At 36.4% G+C, this 23,074-nt stretch overlaps 1 protein-coding gene across 5 annotated transcripts in view; it reads left to right on the top strand.

Moving 5' to 3' along the window:
* fam126b (family with sequence similarity 126 member B) overlaps window positions 1–23,074 on the top strand; it is a 47,518-nt gene that overhangs the window by 6,653 nt on the left and 17,791 nt on the right. For all 5 annotated transcript variants that reach the window (XM_004917782.4, XM_004917783.4, XM_031893615.1 and 2 more), the window contains 6 exons: window positions 11,053–11,152; window positions 17,512–17,589; window positions 18,844–18,945; window positions 19,389–19,568; window positions 19,925–20,005; window positions 22,833–22,948. In XM_004917782.4, coding sequence (XP_004917839.1) covers window positions 17,539–17,589; window positions 18,844–18,945; window positions 19,389–19,568; window positions 19,925–20,005; window positions 22,833–22,948 — 530 coding nt within the window. In that variant the 5' untranslated portion in view covers window positions 11,053–11,152; window positions 17,512–17,538. The remainder of the gene's footprint in view (window positions 1–11,052; window positions 11,153–17,511; window positions 17,590–18,843; window positions 18,946–19,388; window positions 19,569–19,924; window positions 20,006–22,832; window positions 22,949–23,074) is intronic.

Here is a 23,074-nt window from a genome sequence, read left to right as displayed (position 1 = left end):
ATATTAGCTTGGTCTCTGTAGCTTCCTGCTGCCTGTAGCATAGATCACGCATTCTGATGGGAGGGGTGTAAATTCTTATGCATTCTTATGGGGGGGAAAGGAGAGAGACTCCAGCCCTGGGAATTAAGGATTTTTCTAAAAGAGGAAGTGTTACACAGAAGAACATATGTACATGTGTACATAAAAAGACAAGAAATCCTGTGTTTCTTTTGATAGAGAACTTAGAGTGCTTATAGCTGTATTTACATAGACCTTTCTGATAAAGCTTACTTAGTTTTTACCTTTCCTTCTCCTTTAATAGGAAGGTACTAAAGTCAATGCAAGACTAGCAATTTGTACATCTATTCATCTGAAGGCCTGTGGGCCAGATTTGGCCTTTTAAGGCATTTTCATGCCTATCCCAGCCTTCCCATGATCACCATGGGTACCTTTTTTAATATTATTTATCCCATAAACATTATCCAGAGGATAATTTGTGTACTACTTGGAAAAAACAGTTCTGCTTAGATCAGTTCTGTTTTCTCTATTTAAAGTTAAGAGGCTCATTTTTTCATTTAACTGCAGATTACATTAAAATAATGTTGAGCTACAAAGTCTATGGAGCCATTATACAGACTGTCACACCTGGCCTTTTGCCTCCAGTTAAATAGCCATCATCTAGCATGGGGCTGTCCAGCTGACGGCCTGTAGGCTGGATGTGGCCCTCCCAAATGATTTTTATGGCCCCCAGTCTGGTCAAAGACTCCATAAACTTGAACATATTATAGGTATTAGACCCCTTATCTGGAAACCCATTATCCAGAAAGTTCAGAATTACGGAAAGGCCATCTCCCATAGACTCCATTATAAGCAAATAATTCTAATTTTTCAACATGATTTCCTTTTTCTCTGTAATAATAAGACAGTAGCTTGTACTAGATCCCAACTAAGATATAATTACCCCTTATTGGAGCCAAAATATTCCTATTGGGTTTAATTACTGTTTACATAATTTTTTTTAGTAGAGTCCAATACCTGTATATGAAATATAATCAGCCCACTAAATATGATTAAGTTGTCAGACAGCACTTGTCTAGAGTAAAGGAAAGCATTTATATAGTATAAAGCACGGCACTTATTGTGTGCACAGAGCATATCATCCTTCTGTATATGTATGTATACGTGGATGTTAGCTGCTAAACCATTTATCATAGACAGCAGTAGCAGTGATACGTAAAGCTTCAACAGCTTCATTTTCTATTTTGTTTTAGATAGCAATATTTAATTGCCCATGAATCACAACTGGTATAGATCTTGCTAATAAGAACTTTCAGGAAGGAAAGGGTGATTTTATTTAAATGTTTATTGTCACTAAAGATGTGAGACCATAAATTTCTTGAGAGGTTAAACGGGTGTAGGCTATATTTGTGGATTGGTTATTCATGCATTCAGTGAGCAGTGATTGTGGCTTGAAAGCATCTTAAAATAGGGATTTTCATTTCCATTTAGTAGTAAAGGCTCTGAATTTTCTAAAACCCAGTTGGGCAATATGAAATTAAGTATTTCACAATTAGCGGTTAAAAGGACTGTACTTCTCTATTTCTCACAGCTTTACTGCTTAAATTTTTTTTGAAACGCTTGGCGCCTATCAGGACCCGAGTTTGTACATCACTCAAGTGCATAGCATTGTGCAACTGGGAAGTGGTAAATATGCAGATATAAAGAGGAAACTTAGGTTTGGCATAAGATTTCTTGTAGTTTTCCTAAAGGAGAAGGAAAGGTAAAAACTAAGTAAGCTTAATCGGAAAGGTCTATGTAAATACAGCCATTGAACCTCATTTTACAGTTTGCTGCCCAGTTTTCCAATTTTGTCAATTTGCTCTGCAAAGTGGCAGCATCCTGCATTGTTTTGCACAATTTAGTGTCGTCAAATGGGCCGTAATGGATCATTGCCTCTTTTCTTGTGGAATTCATGCTCCAATATTATTTAACTTTTTATTTAGGAATTTCAGCAGCCATCTGGTTGCTAGTATCCAGTTTACCTTAGCAATCATGCAGTGGTTGGATCACATACCTGTATTACATTTTTCTATTAACTATTAAGCAGTACATCTTTACAGCATGGCCTTTGTTTTTTAATAACTGTTCTGTAACTGATTGAAAAGGGTGTCTTTCCATTTGATTGATTTCTCTTGAAGATAAGGCTTTATTCCCCTTAGGGTTTATCCTAATGATTACAGAATCAATATTAGAAAGCATTCATTAATATTAAAATGCATTTGATCCTAGTTTAGATATTGATAGTTTTCAGACATAGCTTTGAATACAAAAATTATATATGTAATTTCTACAAGTTTTTGGATCTTAACCCCTGTGTAATTCACCCTTACTTGTTAATTTTAAAGAAAATAGGCCAATATTACCATTAAGTGGAATTGCCCTATACCTTGTTGCATATAATGTTTGCTTCTGGGAAGGATATGCCATGTGCAGGGGTCAAATATATGTATGCAGAAAGAATAACCTTATGAGGCAAAAGTAGGAATCGCTTTTCATTTTTTTCCACAAATTGGTTCTTAAAAGAATTTGTTCTAGGTCACTGCAGGATAATGGTAATCATTTCCTAGTGAAGCAGTTTTCTGTTGTCTTTTAACCTGTTAAAATGAAAAGACACTTAACATCTGCCTGTTAACACTCTGTGTTATCAAATTAGCATAGACTGAGAAAAATAACATTGGCTGGGAAACTTATAGTACATAGCGTGCTGAATATGAATAAGTATGTTTATATTACAGAATATTTACTAGAAAATGATTTAATGTTCATAAGTCAAATCCAAACTAGCAGCTTTGAGAAGGAAAAATGTTCCTTTAAAACAGAATGAAAAGTGCGTGTGTAAACTGGTCACCCTATTGTGTCCTAGAATGCAGGGTTTTTAAAAAATTCATTAATATAAAGGAGTATGTATAGAAGAGCAGGAGAGCAATACCTAAGTTTTGAAGTCCCAAGTCTAAGGCACATTTGTGTAATGGAGAGAGATTTGGAGAGTGCTGCTTAAAATTTAATCAAGGAATTGTCCCTTTAGCTGCAGGACAGTGTGCATGTATGTGACTGACCTCTGTCCTGTATACTTTGCGCATTCCTGAGATTGCATAGTAACCTAAGTGGCAAATCAGCAAACTTAGCATTTATTACTATTATTTTTTTTACATTCTTTAAAGGCTTTTGCATTCCTAGTAAAAGCAAGACCCATGATGGATGTTACTTTTATTGAATAGTTTTGTTGACCTGTTTGCCTAATGGAGGAGGTGTTAGTAGGTTATTGCTTTTTGTGTTTTTGTTTTGTGTGATTATTTAAAATTACTTACTGTGTTTTTCATATTATTTTATCTTCCTTTTTATGTTTTATACTATTTGCTATATATTTGCCTTTTTGTTCCTTTTCTATACCTTTGCTAAAACCTTTTAATTTGTTTTGCACTTATGGATTTATTTTGGGGCTATGGTTTGAGGCCATTTAGATTCGGAGGATAAGTGTCCATGGCAAAAGTATACTGCGCCATCTGAACTTTGTCAGTCTGCTTTAGTAATTAGATCTTATATAAAAAAAATCAATGGAACACTTTCTAGTAGAATTGATTACAGTGGTCATAAATAATGAATGAACATCAAAGATTGTTACAGTAGGGGAAAGTAGTAATCCAGCTTGGTGTTAGAGGAAGGTCATGATCATATATGTTTGAATCCTTCTTGGCTTTTTAAGAACATAAGCAACATTGTTATACACTGCTTGCCTACCATAACCCTTATTAACCTTTGCTTTTAGAAACATTAAGAGGAAACCATAGCAAGTGCAAGTTATTTGACCTATGATTTGGTAACATACAAACAAGCCTAAAACGTATCTTTATTATTTAAGTGGTTTTAACTATGTAGGGCCATTGAGGTTCACTGTACATGATCTCTACTTTGTTATAATGGCAAATAGCTTAACAAAACATCAACCCTTTTACAGTGAAAATCCATGCCTTTTACACAAGGCATATTATTCTCTACAGGTGATTTTAAGTCTTTTCAGTTTTCTAGCTATACCTATCTACATTTCAGGTACTTCAACTCAGTGGCAGTGGAGGATATTCCCCATTGTGTTTCAAGACCTAAGTTGTGCTTCTCTTTGCATAAGTTGTTTTTTTTTTATATGTCATTTGTTGGGGCTTAAACCAACCTGCCCACAAGTGAAGTTTGGACCAAGATTGTGGTTTGAAAATATTAGTTCCTAGTTTATGTATGTTTCTGTGTGCAGACTATAAAGTGGGCCATGATAAAGGGAATTAAAAACTACTACAATCCTTTCACATTAAACTAGAAGTTGGCACTTAAATGTTATTTGGGCATTAAATGTGAATTCGTCACTGCATTTATATATTGCTGTGTGTATTTGTTAAACATTGATTGATACTTTTTCTTGCTTATTGCGCCAAATGATAGACATCACACAATTTTAACTGTGGTAGATCTCATGACGGAGGCCAGGTGTCAGGAGTAGATCACAGGGCGACGATGTCTGGGCGCCCCTGCTTTAAGGCAAACTGTGCCACCTAAAACAGCATGTTGACGTTTCTCCCAATATCAAGTTAATTAATTAGAATACAGCATTTTATTCCTAAAGCTAAATACAATTTTATCAATAAGCTTTTGTTATAAATGAAGATATTTGCCTGAATATAATCTTAATATTATTATCTTGAAATTCCTTTTTTCTGTTTTGTATAACGCAAATCAAAAACCTAAAATAAGATGCTTGTTATGATATATTCCCCAAAGTACTTGCACTTAGGCCAGCTCAAAGAAACCTAGCTCTAAAAATGGACTATTCTGTGATACTTGTAGTACAGGTATGGGATCCATTACCCAGAAACCTGTTATCCAGAAACAGGAAAGGGCTTTTCCCATATACTTTATTTTAATTGAAAGCAGAACAGTCCTGTTGGATTTATTTAATGTTTAAATGATTTTTTTTAGAAGACTTATTGTATGGAGATCCAAATTACTGAAAGATCTTATATCTGGAAGACCTCAGTTCCCAAGCAGTGTGAATAGCAGGTCCTATACCTGCATAACATAAAACAGGACCTTATAAATCATAATAATATATGTAGTATATACAATGTGGACAATGTAGAAAGCGCTCTGAGGCCTAAAACATGCTGTATGGTAAATAAAGGTTATATAGTACATGGGATAGAATGATGTACATATGCCCTAAGAGGAGCAGCTGCAAACAACCTGACCAGCACCTGTATGCACAGAAATGTAAAATGTAGCCATCTCTAGACTGTGTTTTAAAGCAGGTGCTGTCGGGGGCTGCTTGTTTTAGAAAGTGGTACAGTAGCTCTGTGATGCAGCTCTGTGCTCGCGTGATTTAGTTATATAGGACCAGCAAGTTAAGCAGCAATTATGGGACAAGTGGGCCCTGCTCATGAGCTTACAAACTAAATACTTATTAAAGAAGGGACAAAGCCCATTTTCCTTATGTGTTTCTCTCCATTATTTAGAACCTTTCAGCACAAAGACCAAAATAACTATGCTATGAATACTTAGGTACCAAAAAGGCCCATGACCAATATTTTTCTACCACCTCCTGTTGCACAGTGCACTTATCATCTTGGTAGGCCATGATTAAAGGGGACATAAAAAGCATAGTGGCTGGGCAGTCAATTACTTTTGCTGTCCCACTCCCTCCTCACCATCTAATTGTGTAGCAAGTGCTTGATAAAAACAATAGGAACGAATTTAGAATGATTTCCAAGGGTGACAGGTCCCCTTTAATAGATCGTATTGGCCTCAAGATTCCTAATAGTTACCCTGTGTTTATTGATTAGGGCATGGTATATGTTATATCTCTATGGCTTGGGGCTGTACGAGTTACTTGACCAAAACTACCCATGCTGCCTTTAAACTGCTTTGAAAGCACCAATGCTTTTGTGCACTTCTTCACTTACTGAGATATGCCAGTATTGCCTTCAACCCAGCATACTTTCTGTAAGCTGCACCTTAGCAAAGCAAGCTGTATGTATAACTTTATTTATAAAGCGCCACAAGGGTACGCAGCGCTGTACAATCTTACAGAATACAAAAGTTTAATTTAATATAGTTACTTCAGGCAACCTGAGCACTAAAGAAGGTTTTCAGTGCACAAGAGGCCTCTCACCAGTTCTGCTTTAAAACCTGTGTATTAAAAAAGAAAAAAAAAAGTTGCAGGACTTATACAATAAGGTATAGTTCTTGCTGGAAGGATTGGCACATTTAAACAATGGGAGTCTGTGTGTGCTCAGGCTCTGCTGGTTTAGCTGGCTGTGTAGGATCAAAGTGTTTGGAAAGCGGGTTAGGGGGAGAAATTGCTCATTCTTAGCAGTGTGCTCACACAGGGTGCCATTGGTGAGTACAAAGCTTACAAACTTTTATTGTTTGCTTTATTTTATCTTTATCTGTTAATTTTGGCATTTCTGTTCTTTCCAGCATACGGATAAGCATCTAACATGATTAGTGTAAACCTGGTTTCAGCCAGGTTGTACAAAAGGATGGGGGGTCTTACAAAAAAGCATATATAGTTTGTGTTAAATATAGATATCAACATTTTTTTCCTCCTGTGAAGTCTGTAAAATTGCCTAATGTGTTTTTCAGCAAATGGTCTTAGTACTCTGTTCCTATGTACCCCTATTGGTAGAAAACCATGCCATTTCTCCATCAGCCTCATCATAAATCAGATAGTAGTTATTATAAGTTTATAAAATTATAATACTATATATCCTGCTCTTGTTTTCCTAATTTGCACTTTTAATAACTGATGAATAGCTAGCTCAGTGTTAAGTGGCATATTATTGTACTTTCTTGCATTTGTTTGTCTGTACACAAATATATTACCCTGGTATATTACCTGTGTGAGTTTGTCTCCTTAGTGCTCTGATATCTAGTAACGATGATGAAGCCAAACATGAGACACATAACAGGAACAGGTTTCCAGGATAGCACCAATGTGTTTTGAAAATGGCAGATTTGTTACTGAATCACATTATAAGGCAATTAGCTGGCAACCAATAGGAACCATCAGCTTAGACACACCGGTGTATATTTATAAAGCTGAAGAGACTACAACAAACATTGCACTCTGATGCCAGGGTAAACAGTGAAACCTCACACATAGTTATAAAGTTTAGTAATTAATTTTGGTGTGGTGTAGAAAGAGCAATAAATAATCAATAGAAGTTCTGTTTTACCTTTTGTTTGTTTAGATATTTTTCTCTTTCATCCTAACACAAAACATGCAGATCATTTTACACCAGGGATGGAAAACGTAGCTGAGTGCTGAACCCCATCCCAAAGGATTTGTCAAACCATAAGGGAGAATTACATCAATAAATAAGCTCATATTTACCCAGGAATAGCTTATTTTAAAGAGCTGCACATTTTTAACTTTCCTCTGTAACTGTGCACAGCACCATGGCTGCTAATTATAGTGACAGCAAAACAAATGTATTTCTCATGGCTGTTAAAATCTGGAAAGAAGCATGCATTGTGACTGCACATTCTCGTCTTTAAGAATAATTGTAATACAGGTATAAGGATATTGTTTTAAATAAACAATACTCCCTTGGCCCCAGGTGGGCTAGGAACTAAAAGAGGAAGGTAAGAAAAGCAGAAACATATTGTCAGTTACCCATTTGTATTAAATACTTATTATATCCTTTAGGGATAAAGAAGATGTGTTCTTCAGTCGTATAATTCTCCCTTCATAGTTGCTAAAGTTCCTAAATATTCTGGGGAGTGCTGAGTTTTGTCTCAATCTTGGTTAATTTAACTTGGCAGCCACTGGCTTCAGGTCTGGCCCCGAACAGTCCTGCACAGTCTCAATGTATAGTGACTCTGGCAGGGCCAGAATTAGGGGTAGGCAGAAGAGGTGCATGCCTAGGGCGCAATGCTGGGGGGAGGGGGGTGCTAGGCACATACATCTTCTTCTTCTCCCCTCCATGCCCTGGCCCCCCACTTCTGGTTCATTACTAGTTCTTGTGCCTCATGCTCACCTCCTCCCCTGACGTATGGTGGGGGGGGCAATGCATTTTACAGCAGGGTAGGTGGGCCGCCGTGTTGCGCTGGTCTATGGCAGTCGGTTCCAGAAGCCTCCTGTGGCATTTGCTAGAATCTACATATTGCCAATCCAGGCCTTCCTGGATTTATAGACTTTTGCAGATAGAGCCTGTTTCACTAGCTCCATCCAATACCCCACTGTTGGATGGGCGGGTCTCTTTCATTTGACTGCATTTTTTGCATAGAATAGCCAAAAGGTAAGAAGTGTTCAGTTCTAGGTGGAATGGTTTTAGGCAAGTTGGATAATTGTGGGGTAGAAATCAACAGTGAAAAATACGTGTTAATTTCCTTAAATAAATGAACAATGTTTGGGCAACTACATGCCATGTGAAAAAAGCAGGTATTAGTAAACATTTAAAAAAAAATTGGAAAGGATGAATACATTTAATTTAAAATATGAGGAGTGTTGTAGGCTTTGTGTAGTATTATACACAGGTCAAAGATTGGCAACCCATGACTGACCATAACCCTCACCTGATCCACTGTGCCTTATAAACCTACACCTTATTTGGTAAAAGAAAGCGGCAGGCCAGAGCCAAGTGGAGGTGAGCTGGAGGAGTGATTTTGAAGAGAACAGTGCTGGGTTGTAACACCAACAGTGCAGAGGGCACTGAAGAGAATTAGGTGTGTCACTTAGCTGTGATGCATTGGGTGGGTAATTGGTTAACCCAAAGCTACCTGCCCTGCGGATCCTGCGCATTTTGGGCCAGTCTGTGTATTACTACTGTGTACTGTCTTTCAGTTCTCTTCTGTAATAATAATAACTGGTATCTAGTCCGTTTATGGAACAGTGTTGTTTTATGATCTGTTTCCTTTCACCAAGTTTATTGCAGAAATTGGCTACCTAAGTGAATCTTTCCTAATAGGAGAGTCTCCATTTGTAGAGATAGCGTAGCAAATTACCTGTAAGTGCATTACATTGTGTGAATGAGACAATCCAATTGGAGGTCAGGCACTGTAGAATGGTGTGGCCCCTGTGGGATATACCATAGTAGTTTGAAAGGGGGCATTCTGGTAGGGTAATCACCCAGCCATGCCTTTACTATATTCTTCATTGGGAAAGTGATATTACAGGGTGTATTTTTGTATATGAAATTGCAAAGTTCATCAAAAGAGATCAATACTGTTCCTACCGTAAGGGCTACTAGGTTCTGCTGTAGTTACTTGATACAGCAACATATCCTCTATTCATTTTGTGGAACAAATGAATGCTTTTTCGCAGGGATTGTTTAAATGGTATTCATAATGCGGATTTAAATGCTTAAATAAAAGAACCAGGATTAAATTTAGCTTTAAAATTTAGATTTTATTGCAGGTGACTGATCACAGCAAATTGCCAGTTGCTATAGGTTACCACCTCCAGAGTAAAAGTCATTGGTTTTTGTGTAATACCTCTCTAGCGCCCCAGATTACCACAAATCAGTGGACCGACAGGGTTGGGAGATTTATAGGATTTCACTAGAAACATTTGCTTTTCTATGCAGTAATGGTGACAAAGAAAAATAGTATTTATTTACCTTGCGCCAGCTCTGTGCATAAAGGAAAGCATCTGGAGTTTTTTTTTTAACTCTTAGTATGTTCTAGAATGTCCTATTCCTAATTCCCAATTGGTCCTAATTATTATTTATTTATTTATAGTTTTTGGCTTCCTCTTCTGACGCTTTGCAGCTTTCAAATAGGGGCTCACTGACTCCAGCAGCTCTTTTAGGCTGCCATTTTAATATTATTGTTACTTTTTATTCCTTATCTTTCTATTCAGCCCATCTCCTACTCATAATATAGTATCTCGTTCAAACCACTGCCATAGTAATAACTATGGGAGATTTAAAAAGGCACAGATACCGGTAATTAAATATCTTGTGGTTGATCCAACTCTAGCAGATGTGGTGATCCAAAGTCACTTCTGTTCAGAATCTTTGCTCTCTGCTAAGTCCCTTGACTTCAGCTTCCAGTTGCAGGGAGTCACAGTGCTCTTTGTGAGAACCATTGGCTTTTACTGTAGCATTTCCCCTAAACGTGAGAGCGTGGAAGCACTTCCAACTCAAACATTCGTTCTAGAGAAGTCTGCTTACCCGGCACCTTTTGTTATTATCTGGAAAGAAATTAGATTTGTTTAATTAAACACCTGGCAAGGGTAGGAAGCTCTGGCAGGCAGGAGAAACACAGCCAAAGCAAGGGAAGGGTAGGCAGATTAAATGCAAACAGTCAGGGGTTGGGAAACTGTGAATAATTCCAGCTGAGTGAGGTACAAGTTTAAAAAATGTAACACTGAAATGAAAGGTTAGGGACTTGCATTCACAGGAAGAGAGCTAGAGAATCACAAACATAGGAGAGAAATGCGAAGAAAACAATGGAAACAAGGTGCCTGCCAATTTTACTATATGTTCTTTTGTTAGGAGAAACATATGCAAATAAAGATCTGAAAATTTGTTGCGTAATTATACTTTAAGGATATAAGCTTAAAAATATGTCAGCAATGTGGGTTGTAAGTGTTCTTTTTATAGGAATGTGCAGCCAACACTTGGTTATCATAGCAGTGCTACCCCCCCAACTATTTAGCAAATTTGTAAGCTCACCTGCAGAAATTATCTCAACCTTCTTTCCCACAAGTCAGACTTCTATGTTCATCTTTTTGAATAAGCTACGTAAGTGTTCGAAAATAATACTAGAAACAGCAGTAACTACTTTCTTCACATTTTTTACAAAAACTTTTTTGTACTGCAGTGTGTAACCCAAGCATGATCACTGATATGCTGCATTCAATGAAAAAACAATTTTAAAAGTTTGTTTACTTATTTCAGACAGCCTAAAAGTATAAAATTTACAAACAGTCTGATTTTGAGCTGGCTCTCATGAACACAATAGAATGAAATTAGTTTTGCATCATATATACATTATAATGTCTTTGTTTTTTATTTCCCTCTCTAGAGATCCACGGATCCCCATAAAAGTCAACCGATGCATTCCAGACATGAAGCCCACCACTTGCCGCTGCTCTTTATAAATAATTGACTTCTTTGCAATTCAGGTAAAAAAATATTGCTGTGTAGCTGCTCAGTATTATGCATGTTAGATTAGTTGCTATATTTAACCCTATGAAAAGTAAAAAAAAAAACTCAGAATGTCTAGAGATCATGGCCCAATTGCTTATGCCACACAAGTTGTTTATTGGCCTGTATGCAAAAAATTATCATTTTGAGCAAGTGATTGTGTGATGTATGTATTCAAAACCCCATAGATCAAGCTGGGAGTATAATTACAGCTGTTCTAGGATTTTGAAAATCTAATTAGCCATGTGCATTATAACACTATGAGTGATGTCACAAGGTGTGGTTTAATTGCAAGGGTTCTGCTGGGAGAACTGGTATCAAAATTCCCAAGCCCATTGTCACGCCCTTTTTTATTCAGTTTAATTTCGAAGCATACTGTTTATGTCATTTCTACTTAGCGATATATCTGCTCATAGCTTTTCTGTTATGATTTTAGCAGCTGCTTATGTGCAATTGTCTGCTGATTAAATGTAGGTTTTTCATGAGTAGATTCTTATGTTTGGTGGGGTATCCTAATAAACACATCATTGCCTGACTCTGCCATGCTAGGGTGTCCTTGCCCACTCCATAGGGAGTCTCTGACTGAGCACCGATCACATATAAGTCATGAAGCCATTGTTTTAGTGCACGGGGACAGTGGGTTGCTGAGTCAAGAGAAGCCTATATATGACCTGCACTACCCTACCCATTTTAACAGCTGAAAAGTACAATACAAATATAAGTACTAATATTCCACAGAACACACAGCCACAGCACAAAAGGCTGCATATGATTTACAGTCCCAATTTTATGTGGTGGTTTATTTTGCTTTTAAAAAAAAATTCTGCTGGTAAATTTCAAGTTGTTATCAATGCACACGCCATTGTTTGTCAAAAGCCTGCATAATCTTTTAAATCATTTGAGCTGCTTCTTTGGGCGCATGGCAATCTTTAATGAATTTGTTCAGCCTCCACGTACTGTTAGTGCCAGCAGCCCTAATCCCAGCAAGTCAGGGATCTCTATGTGCTGTTCGCAGAAGATGACAGAAGGTACCTTGGAATTTTGCCAAAAAACCCAAAACACTGTATATTCTTGTTCATTTTCAAGGTTTCCTTCAGGAATACATAAAGTGCACAAAGTGTAAAACTTGTGAGACTAAGTGCTTGTTTATAATTCAGTATTGTTGCTGTTGCATGCACATTATAAATAAGCTAGGTAATGCCAACTGCAAGAAATACATTAGCTTGAAGCTCCTTAATATCAGTCGAGGCATAATGGTCTAGGCTTGGCAGACATGACTGGAATGGCTTTTTAAAGTCATAGGACACCAGTAATTATACAAAAATAGTAATGCTGATACATAGAAAGCATAGTACATATCCATGTATCCACACACTAACCTCCATTATAGACTTTACATACTGCAAAATGCCTAAATATTAAAACAGTACATATTCTCTGTGTGACCTGTGATACTGGCATGTCCTGTCTTTTTATACAGTACTTCTTTCATTGTGAGATTGCTTCTGCAGTACATAGCAGACTTGCAGACCTCTAGATTAAATAAACCCCAAATTGAATCGCCCACAGCAATTGATTTGACAAAGGCAGCATTTGGAAAGGATGTGTATTTATGCAGTGAAAGCAGCCTCTCTCAGTACTTCTGCCAGAAAGCAAAATGAAGACTTGGAACAATCTGTCTGCTCCAGCATACCTTCAGTAAACAACCTTTTTTAATAAAATATTTAGTCCAGGTACAGTAATCTGTTGAAGCATCTGAAAGATGAGCCATAGCTGGTTTCTCGGACCTGAAAATGAAATCACCCGATAACCTTATCAGGATACATGGGAAGTCATTACACAGTAGGAACCCTACTATGATCATCTGATCACAAAGAAATACCTACTTGTTTACCCACCCATTGTTGGATGAATTTAGACCCTTTTTACATGTTAAAGTTTACTTACTACTACCATGTAAATCAGTTAAAGGAAATCTATACCCCCAGAATGATAGTTTATATTATGTTAAGTGACCTATTAAAGAATTTTGACATACTGGAATTCATATATCAGTAAATATTGCCCTTTCCCTTGATCCACCATTTAGTAATGGGCTGTGTGCTCCTCAAAGATCACATGACCAGAAATAATGCAGCTTTAACTATAACAAGAAGAAATGTGAAAGCAAAAGACAGAACTCTGTCCATTAATTGGCTAATGTGACCTAGCATGTATGTGTGCCTTGGCTTGTTTGTGTGCACAGTGAATACTATGATCCCAGAAGGAGGCCTTTAATTCTTAAAATGGCAATTTTCTGTTTAGGATTACCCAATAGCACATACTAATAAAAAGGTATATTTTTATGAAAATAGTTTATTTAGATGAAGAAGGGTTTTACATATGAGCTTGTTTATGCAATATATTTTTATAGAGACCTACATTGTTTGGGAATATAGTCTTCCTATAATAATGCATTACATAGTGTGCCCTTGTATATAAACTTTTTACACACATAACTAGTGTTAATCTATGGTTTTGTACCAATTTTTAATGAAATAATAATTATAATTTATTGTGTGGCCAGATCAGTACGCCTCTACATATTTGCATTTTTGTACTTATTTGTATTTACATCTCTTATCTTTTGGACTGCAAAAAAAGTTTGCTATTTGTCATATCTGTCAATGATTGTGAATGGTATGGAATTATATTTTGCTGTAATAATCAGTGAACTCAACAACCAGAAACAGATTCACTTTGAAACTGGATTTTTGTATATATACTTCTTTTTCAAACTATTTGTCTTACTGTTTGAGAAACACCGAATCCATGATTTTGTTGCTGTGTATAAGTAATGATGGTGGGTGGGGCAGGTTGGGAGGCAGCAGGTTGTCTTCATGTGTTAAAGTTTTGTTGACTTGCGTGGCCTGCGTATAATAAATAAAAATATATATATTACAAATGCTGAAAGGAGAACTCAACTATAATAAATCAACTGCCTGGGTGCACATACAGTAAAAGTAGTAATACAGATAATGACTGGTCACGTGGGGCCCTCTCAAAAGATTTTTCTGCAGGGGGTCTGGCGTAATTATGCCACTGATAGAGCAAATCACCTACCTGAATGTGCCCCAAGTGCTCATACACATGGATATTTGCTTTGTGGTAGATTTTATATACATTCCATAATGCATAGGCAATTACATCCATATTCACAGTGCCCTTTCGTACAGATCAATGGAGATACACAGGTCAGCTCATACCTCCAACATAAAAAATCCACCAGCAGGCAAATGCTGATACAAACACATGTTTAAGGGCTTGGGTTGCCACCTTTTCGGGAAAAAAATGCTGGCCTTTTTATATTTTCATCTTTCCTCCCTACTACTAACATTGGCATCAAGCAGGGGTGGCATTATTTTTGTACCTAGGGGAAAAAAGGCAGATCACCCTCGAGCTGGATTTGAACTAGCGCCATCAGGATTTAAAGTCCCCGCTCTACCACTGAGCTATCGAAGGGATCGCCAGTTACAGCTGTCTCAGACTGGCTCCTAACTGTGACCTATTTGCCTGCAGATACAAGGAATTGGGTTGGCAACTTTTCTGGAAAAAAAATACCGGCCTACCTATATTTTTTTATCTTTAGTCCCTGTTAATAAGATTGGCACCAAGAATCCTCTTTATGGGCCAGGGTGGCATTTATTTTGAACTCAGTGGGAAAAAGAACTGAAAGATCTTTCTTTACTTCGTGGTTTTAGAAGTTATCAAAGGTTTTTTGTTGCATTTGTTTGTGCGACAATACAATAAAGTTTTTACATTTTTTCTGTGTCTTTTTTCATCTTCATTAGGATCTTTTAATAAATCGCTAGACATTCATGATTTTTGGAAATTAGTTTAGTCATGGTTTAAAAAAATACCCCTCTAATTTGAGGTGACATTTTACCATTATGCATGCAGGCAGGTAGTGTTCTCCTGGTACACTAAGCTGTGTCTGCACACAAAAAATTGTGACACATACATTTTTGTGTTTATAGTGGCCTGAGCACATGGATTTAAATTTGCGTACAAAATAATTTTTTGCGCACATAGCCAAGAAGAAATAACAGGGAACATTCTGCTGTCATAGTACCAACTGCCAGCATGAGAGATATATGTGATACACTGGTAGTGCAGGGATTTGATGAATGGGCTGCATCCACTGGGCCAATAAAATCCTTGGAAAGGATTGCTTTGTCTGTAATTTGGTACATTTTTTTAGGTAAAAAAAAAAAATAGTAATTCTTCTGTTCTGCCCAGTAGGCATAGTTTTACTGGCTTTAAACTGGATGAACTAATTCTGAATAATTGAACTGAACTGAAAAATTACTCTATCGGAGTTATTAATGTTGATTTTTAAAATGCAGTAAATAAAGAATGATTTGTATTGCTACCATTTATGAGTTACAAGCTTTATAGCAAGGTTGTCAGATTAGCCTTCCAGTTGTATTAACTGCTAGTCTCAGATTCCTAACTAAAAGATGTAAGCTGACCAATACAGCAGCTAAATAGGATTTCCAAAATAGAAATGTTAATATATATATAAATTTAGGTCTTGATTTACTAGTTAAGTGTGCCTTCATAAAAATGCTATACAGAAAGTATCTGCATCATGTCACTGTAGCATTTAGTGTCAAAATATTAGTACTTAGGGCTTCTGTGCTGTTGCATCTTTTGGCAATGGCTTATAGTTGCTTCTTGTGTCTGCCGCCCCCCTGCAACCAGCAGTGTGAGTAAAAGGTCTCCTAGACAAAGTAAGCTAGGCCAAATAAAAGAGCAAGTATATTTTATGTATGTGTTCTTAGTGTTGTGCAAAAATAAATATTGAATTCTGTAGTTTGGGGTCTTTGTAAATTATAATGTCACAAGCATATACACAATTCTGCTGGTTTTATAAACTGTGTCAAGGTCTGCTTCTTCTACCATTTATAGCCTTTGCTTATTTTTATTAAGGACAGTTTCCTGTAACTTGTTGCCAAGTATTATGAACAAAACTGCTCCATTTTTTTATTTCTGTTTGTAAGAAAGCAAGGAAAATCTGAATAAACAGGTTTGCAGAAGCAATGTTGTAATTGGTTGGTAAAGACAAAGTTACCATTGAGAGCTATTTAGAAGTAATGGGAACATGTGGAAAGAAGCAGCAGAATCTGATGGATGAAACACATTCCCAGCTGATAAACATTGGGGTGGATCCATTATGCTTTGGGGTTGTAAGGTAGCCAGTGACACAAGCAGTATGTGTAGAGGAAAGAATGACACTAATTATCAGCAAAATCTGGATGCCAATGTTAAACAGTCAGCCAAGAAGCTGAAGCTGAAAAGGGGATCCGGTTTGTACAACAAAACAGTAATCCTAAACATACCTCAAAAGGCACCATGAGCTACTTGAAGAGAAGTTTAGGAATTGCCCTCTAGGGTTAGTAGGGTTAAAGGAGTTTGGGAGTAACCCTAAACTTAATATTTTGCATAATTAAAACAGCTGAAATCCAAGAAACTTTAAATATACTAGACTTACATATTTTCAGTGATGTTAAAATATTTTTTAAAATGTTATTGTGAAATCATATTGAAAGCATTTTCCATACTTTTATCATCTGTAATGCTGTTCTTACTACATGTACCATTCAAACTAACTTTCTTCTGGACAATATTTAATTTGTCACAATATTTTGTAAACTGTCAGCTTCTTTTCAGGTCTGTTAATCAGAGAATATGTACATAGTCTTACAAGGGAAAATATATTCATGTGCATTTACATATGAAAATGTGTTGCCTGTGTGCATTCCTTAAAGGACATGTCAACCCCCCAAAAAAAATTTTTTGCCTAATCAAAGAAAACTTAATTCTAACCAACTTTGAAATATACATTCATTACATATTTGTAATGGTTTTTTAGTTATTTGTATATATAACTGCTAATAATATAATATAACTGACCTTTTCTATTCTCTGCCCTGGTGGCTTTGATGTTTGAAACAATGTAACCCAAGGCAGCAGACTGACAGACCTGCCTTGCTGGAGGAGCCTGGCACTTGCAACATTGTTTAAAAAGTAACAACCAAGAGTTCAGCAAATGCTGCTTTTTATAGCAATTACATTTACAAATAACTCTTAAAGCGTTGATATGCTTTAAAGGATCGGGAGTTTAATATTGAATTTAAATGGTTTGTGTTTTAATTTCTGTTGCTTTGCAACAAACCAGTGTCTAACGCTCTGAATCTTGTGATTTTCCAATTGTTAGCAGGCACACACATCAGCTAGTGGCGTGAAATATTTGATCTATAATGTCCCATGATCTTGTATTTTTTTCTTTGTTTAGAAAAAAAGCAGTGGACGTGGTGTGAAGATGTTGGGATCTGAACGTGGTGTAGTGGAGGAATGGCTCTCGGAATACAAGGTAATAACTCAATTCAAATTGTTTTCATAGATTCTGCTTTCTGCCATTAGATGGAGCATGCAGGAAACGATCTGCAAAGAAATGCATGCAGAAAATAACATTGCTGCAAGGGAATCCTTGAAACCAACACACTTTTAGACTTAATACTACCCTCTAGATAAACTGCAGTACTTTGGAATAGATTACTAATATAGATTTATTCAGCTCTGAATCAGTAAAGCAATATAGGGGTTTTGTGTTTCTTCTTTCTGAAGGGTAAAAACACTGATGGATGTCCATTTTAAATAATTCATCCTCACACCCAAAGTTTCTGTTGTTTAACTCATGGTGTCATAAAAGGATAAGAGAAGTGTAATATACTGCTGTGCCAATATTCTAGTTACTCCCAGTGTATTAAGTTGCTAACCTTTGTCTGGACAAGTTCTTCTGTTCAGGAAACATTTGCACCAGTCTGGGGATCTTTATACTACCATTTTTTTTAGAAAAAATCTGTTCTAATTGAAAAAGGTGGTATGATCATAAAAGAGGGCTTCTACGTGATTTGGAATCTATGCCAGTTATTATTTGCTGCTCTTAGCATAATATGGGAACTGTTTTCCAGAATGCTCTGCACCTGGGGTTTATCCAGAGTCTAAAGGAATTGGCCTTCCCGTAATTCAGAGCATTCTGGATAAAAGGTTTCTGGATAACAGCTCTTATACCTGTATAGTAGAATTTGCAGATATACACTTAACACGTTTGGAGAGGTGGTGAGTATCAGCTTATTGTGGGGCCAAGAGGCAGTAGGTGACAACGGGAATCAACTGGTTAATAATGCCTAAAAAGTTGGTCAGCAATTGGTGTTTGAAAGTAAGGGCTTTTTTAAAATTTGTCCTATGTGCCTGTATATTTTATACATATTTTTTAATTAAACACATTAAAGGTTATGTTTCAATTAACTATCCTCTAACCTTATCATTAGACCCATAAATTGGTTTATGGTTCAGTAAATTGGCACATATATATGACTAAATAATTTACAAGGATTTTTCAATATAAAGGATTTCTTTCTTTCTCCATAATTTTCAAGTAATCTAATATTCAGCCATTCAGCGTATAATTGACCCACTATAGGGGAAAAATTGGTTAGAACTGGTATAAATTATAGGTCCAGCAGCTCAATTATTTAATATTAATCTGAGATGTGTATAACAAATGCAATTGTAAATATCTTTTTGCTGAACAAATTGAAAGATAATTTTTTTCTTTTACTAGGTATTACCCGAAACTCAGCTCCCTGCATATGCTGCAACACTCCATCGCAAGAAAACACTTGTCTCTTCCCTTTATAAAGTTATTCAAGACCCAAACAATGAGGTTGGTTTATACCATATTTACACATATAATGCAGAATTTATTTTTTGTGTAGAAAGCCATTTCAAATATCTTATGCGATGCCTGTTCATGAAAACATGTTGTTGTACTTATGTGTGTTGTTATGCCAAGTTTCTCTTTCTAATGGTGTCTCATAAATAATAAAGTTTGAACCAATCAGAGAATTTTACCCCAGTAAGGCAGCGTTTGTTATGTACATATATATTTACATGTACCATATATATGTACATGGTAGATAAGTTGAAAAGAGACATCTATGAAATTCAATCTGTGTGAAACCTGCCTAATTACTAGTTGATTTTTTACAAGTTTAACATTCTGTGAGCTTAATATATATTTTCAATATTGCAGTGCATTGTAGTTCAGGATCTTTCATCAGTTCTATTCAGGTTTTCTTATCTTACAATTGAATCTTGCTCATGCAGCTTCTTGAGCCTATATGCCACCAGCTGTTTGAGCTCTATCGCAGCTCTGAGGTACGATTCAAGAGATTTACCATGCAGTTTCTCCCAGAGCTGATCTGTGTCTACCTGCGTCTCACTGCCAGCCGTGATCGACAGAGTAATGGGTGCATTGAAGCTCTTCTTTTGGGCATTTACAACCTGGTAAGCATGGGGATCATTTCTGCCTTCACAATAAAATTAGACTAATCTCAATGTAATACACAGAGTTTCCCCTGCACATTGCTTTATGGAAAATCCAAAACTTCTCTGTATTGCTCTTTTATTTTCTTGTTTTGTAGATTAATATTAATTAGAATTTATGAAATGCTCTTCTGCACCCTGCATTCTACTACTATAAAAGTTTCTTATAGTCTTAGAAAGTCACCAGACTTGGGGCATGGGTTTATCGTGCATTATTTACTACATAACAATATGCCATATCATTTTTAGCACTGTTTAAGAAATTGATAATATTTATATATGTAATTATTTTTACTACATTTACCTGTAATTCACAGGAAATAGCAGACAAAGATGGCAACAATAAGATTTTATCTTTTACCATCCCATCATTATCTAAGCCTTCTATATATCATGAGGTAAGAGCAGCTGGGGAATGGAAAGCTGATTATGTTTTTTGTTTTTGTTACGTTTTTTTTTTTTTTTTTTTGTATATTCTGTGTTTTTAAATTCTTTTTTTTTTTTTTTTTTATTATACTTTTTAAAGCCAAGATGCAGAAAATGAATTACCTTATAGTTTAATATCCGTTCAAGGGAATATGAAATATTTTAAAGAGTGTAGATGTCATCACCAAAATAAAAGCTGTTTTCATAAAGAAAACATTGTGCAACACTGAAGTGGTACTGCCGTTGCAATGATTCTCCTTTGAATCCATTATCTGTAATTTTTCTCAAATGACAGCAGTCCTGGCCACCAATTACTACAGAGTATGAGAGCTGCCAAGTACAGCACAGGGTTCCTATGACAAGGAAAAAGTATTGCATTACTTTTAATGAAGTAAATAGCTTCTGTTTGGCATAGCTGTGTGCTGCACCAACACCAGCTTCCTAGCCTTACTGTTGAGCCAATTCTCTGCAATACTTCTCTAAAACAGTACTGGCAAAAGGCACTGAAGGAGAGTTCTGATCTATAATCTGCTGCAGGCCTGCGGTATATTTTCACAACTGAACAGTTTAAAAGCTAGTATAGAAAGCTGTTTTAGGACCATTTTTACATATTACACCTACGCACATAATAAATATTACACAAATGCAGTTGTTAGAACGGTATCAGTGCTATTTTGCATCTAGATTTGTAAATCATGCAAAAGTTGCAGCTGCAGGCGCTATGATTATGCTGAAGTTATGAGAAAGCACTCCATCTTGGGTAGAAAAAAAACATGGTGATGTATGCACATTTTTGCTCCTTTTACATTTGTAATTGAGCTCTAAAGACTGTATCATGTAAAACAGTTTTTTTTGAAACAGCAGTATCTTTTTCTGTTAGTATAGACTCTGCAGTTCCTTTATACTACAGAGGAACTGAACTTAAGTTTAGAGGAGAACTCAGTGTCCTTAAATGAACATTGTCTACTCTTTCTCTTGTGCTTAAACACAAGGCAGGAAATTGCTCTCAATATCAAGTTCAGAAATAATTCTGACTTTTACATAGTTTCATTTAGAAACAAAATGTACTTTAGCTTTAGTTCTACTTTTACTGGCATTCTTGTTTCATAGAACTTTGGTTTACAAGTAAAGAGCAAGTACAAGTTTTTAAAGAGAAATCATTATCCCATATGTCTAAAATGAGTTTTATACAAAAAAAAGTACTGTTGAGTTATTGTATTAGCTTTACTTAGGAACAGCCATATTTTCTATAAGAGAGTGATTTTAACTCATTAGCAGTGTTCAGTCATTTTATCTGTGTTTTTTTTTTTGTTTGTTTGTTTTAAGCCCCCAGTTGAGCCCCAATATTTGGCTTTCCCCTTATTGTCACACCAAACATAAACATTGCTGTCATTCAGCCATAGTTCTAAGAATATATACAGCAGAAAGTAAGTGTTCATGCCCAAATATCATATAAAATGGCCTTAAAGATGGGCCTCAGGAGTAAGTGGGAGAACCAATAAACTTTATAACTACATTTCCTTGTTACAGGCCTTTAGTCTGGGCCTAGCCAGCCAAGGTCCTAGGCTCACCTTGGGGGACCAGTCCCACAATTTGGGAACTACTGCTCTGTAGGATGTAGCGAGCCATGTTTGGCCTTTCACCACTGTTTATCCCGATTTAAATACTAAACCCTTTAGGGCTCATTTACATCTGCAATTGCATTAAGCAAAGTGCAGTGTTTCGTTTTTGCCAGAGTTCCTGCATAATTGGTCGCAATGGGGTGGCGTGCTTTGTGCAGTTGTGTTGTTTGGAAGTCTGTCTGGCATCATTTTTGATGTTTGGCGTGTGAGTGATGTCTGCACCCGATTCATTAAACACAAGTGTGCTGTGTCATTTGTCCCTGGGCACAAAGCAAACTTGATGAGGTGGCGGTAACTCCAAGGTTCCCCTGTCTCAATGGACAAACAGTGTTCTATTTGGAACAGAAGGCATAAAGGCTGAACAGCGTCAATTGCAACTAAATGTATAAAAGTACCTTTAATTAAAGGGGTTTTACAAGCAATTCGCTTTAGGGAAAAGTGCAGCAGAGAGCAAATTTGCTTATGGACATTAAAAACCCTATTATATTCTAAACAGGTTCCTTGTTACCTACTAAACAAATGTGGGCTCTGTCCACATAGTAGCTTATTCATATAATCAATTTTTAAGCTTCGAATACAGTGCAAGGTAACAGTGCATTATATTCAATTGCAAACAAAAAAAACTCTGCTTTAAATGGCACTGCATCATGCCACTAGGCTGAGCACGCAGTAAAAAAAAAAAAAGAGAGAAAGATGCAGATCACTCTTGAATACGGCATTACCGCAAAGACATTAACACTGTACCGGAATTCTCTACTGTACCTTGAAGCAGGTTGCCTATTGAGGCCTAGGTTTACAAACACTTGCACATACTGTATCTCACAACACCAGTGTCTTCAAAACCATTTGCGCAGCCCCAAGTAATATTCAGTGTCCACCCTGCCAACTTCATGTCCACCTGAGACGCACTTCTATGACCCATAGGGTCTCTGCAAGTCTTTGTTCCCAACCCCTGTATTTTTACTGTACATTTTTTATTGCCCTGTGCTTCCACAGCTCATTGTAATGGTCTCCAGGCCCCATACCAAAGATACATTTCAACATGAGCAATTCTTGTCTCTAGCAGTAATCATTAAATTATGTTTCTATAAAGTATTTTATTATTCTGCCTGTTTTTGTATGTCTGATTTTATGTACATTCTGATAACTTATTCTCATAAACAATTTTTCTCATTAGCCTTCATCTTTAGGATCTATGGCTTTGACTGAAGGAGCGTTGAGCCAGCATGATCTCATTAGGGTTGTTTATAGTGACCTTCACCCTCAAAGAGAAACCTTCACTGCACAAAACAGGTGAGCAGTTCTGAAGCTGTTTCCTGCTTGTATAGATTTTTTTATTTTTAGTTTAGTTTTATTTTTGTTACTTATTGGCTGTAAGCCAACATTGCAGAGGTTGTGTTTAGCAAATGGTTATACTTT

Source organism: Xenopus tropicalis, chromosome 9 (assembly GCF_000004195.4).
Source record: "Xenopus tropicalis strain Nigerian chromosome 9, UCB_Xtro_10.0, whole genome shotgun sequence".
NCBI lineage: Eukaryota > Metazoa > Chordata > Amphibia > Anura > Pipidae > Xenopus > Xenopus tropicalis.
Note: the sequence above shows the minus strand (reverse complement) of the source record. Positions and strands in the feature narration are given on the sequence as shown.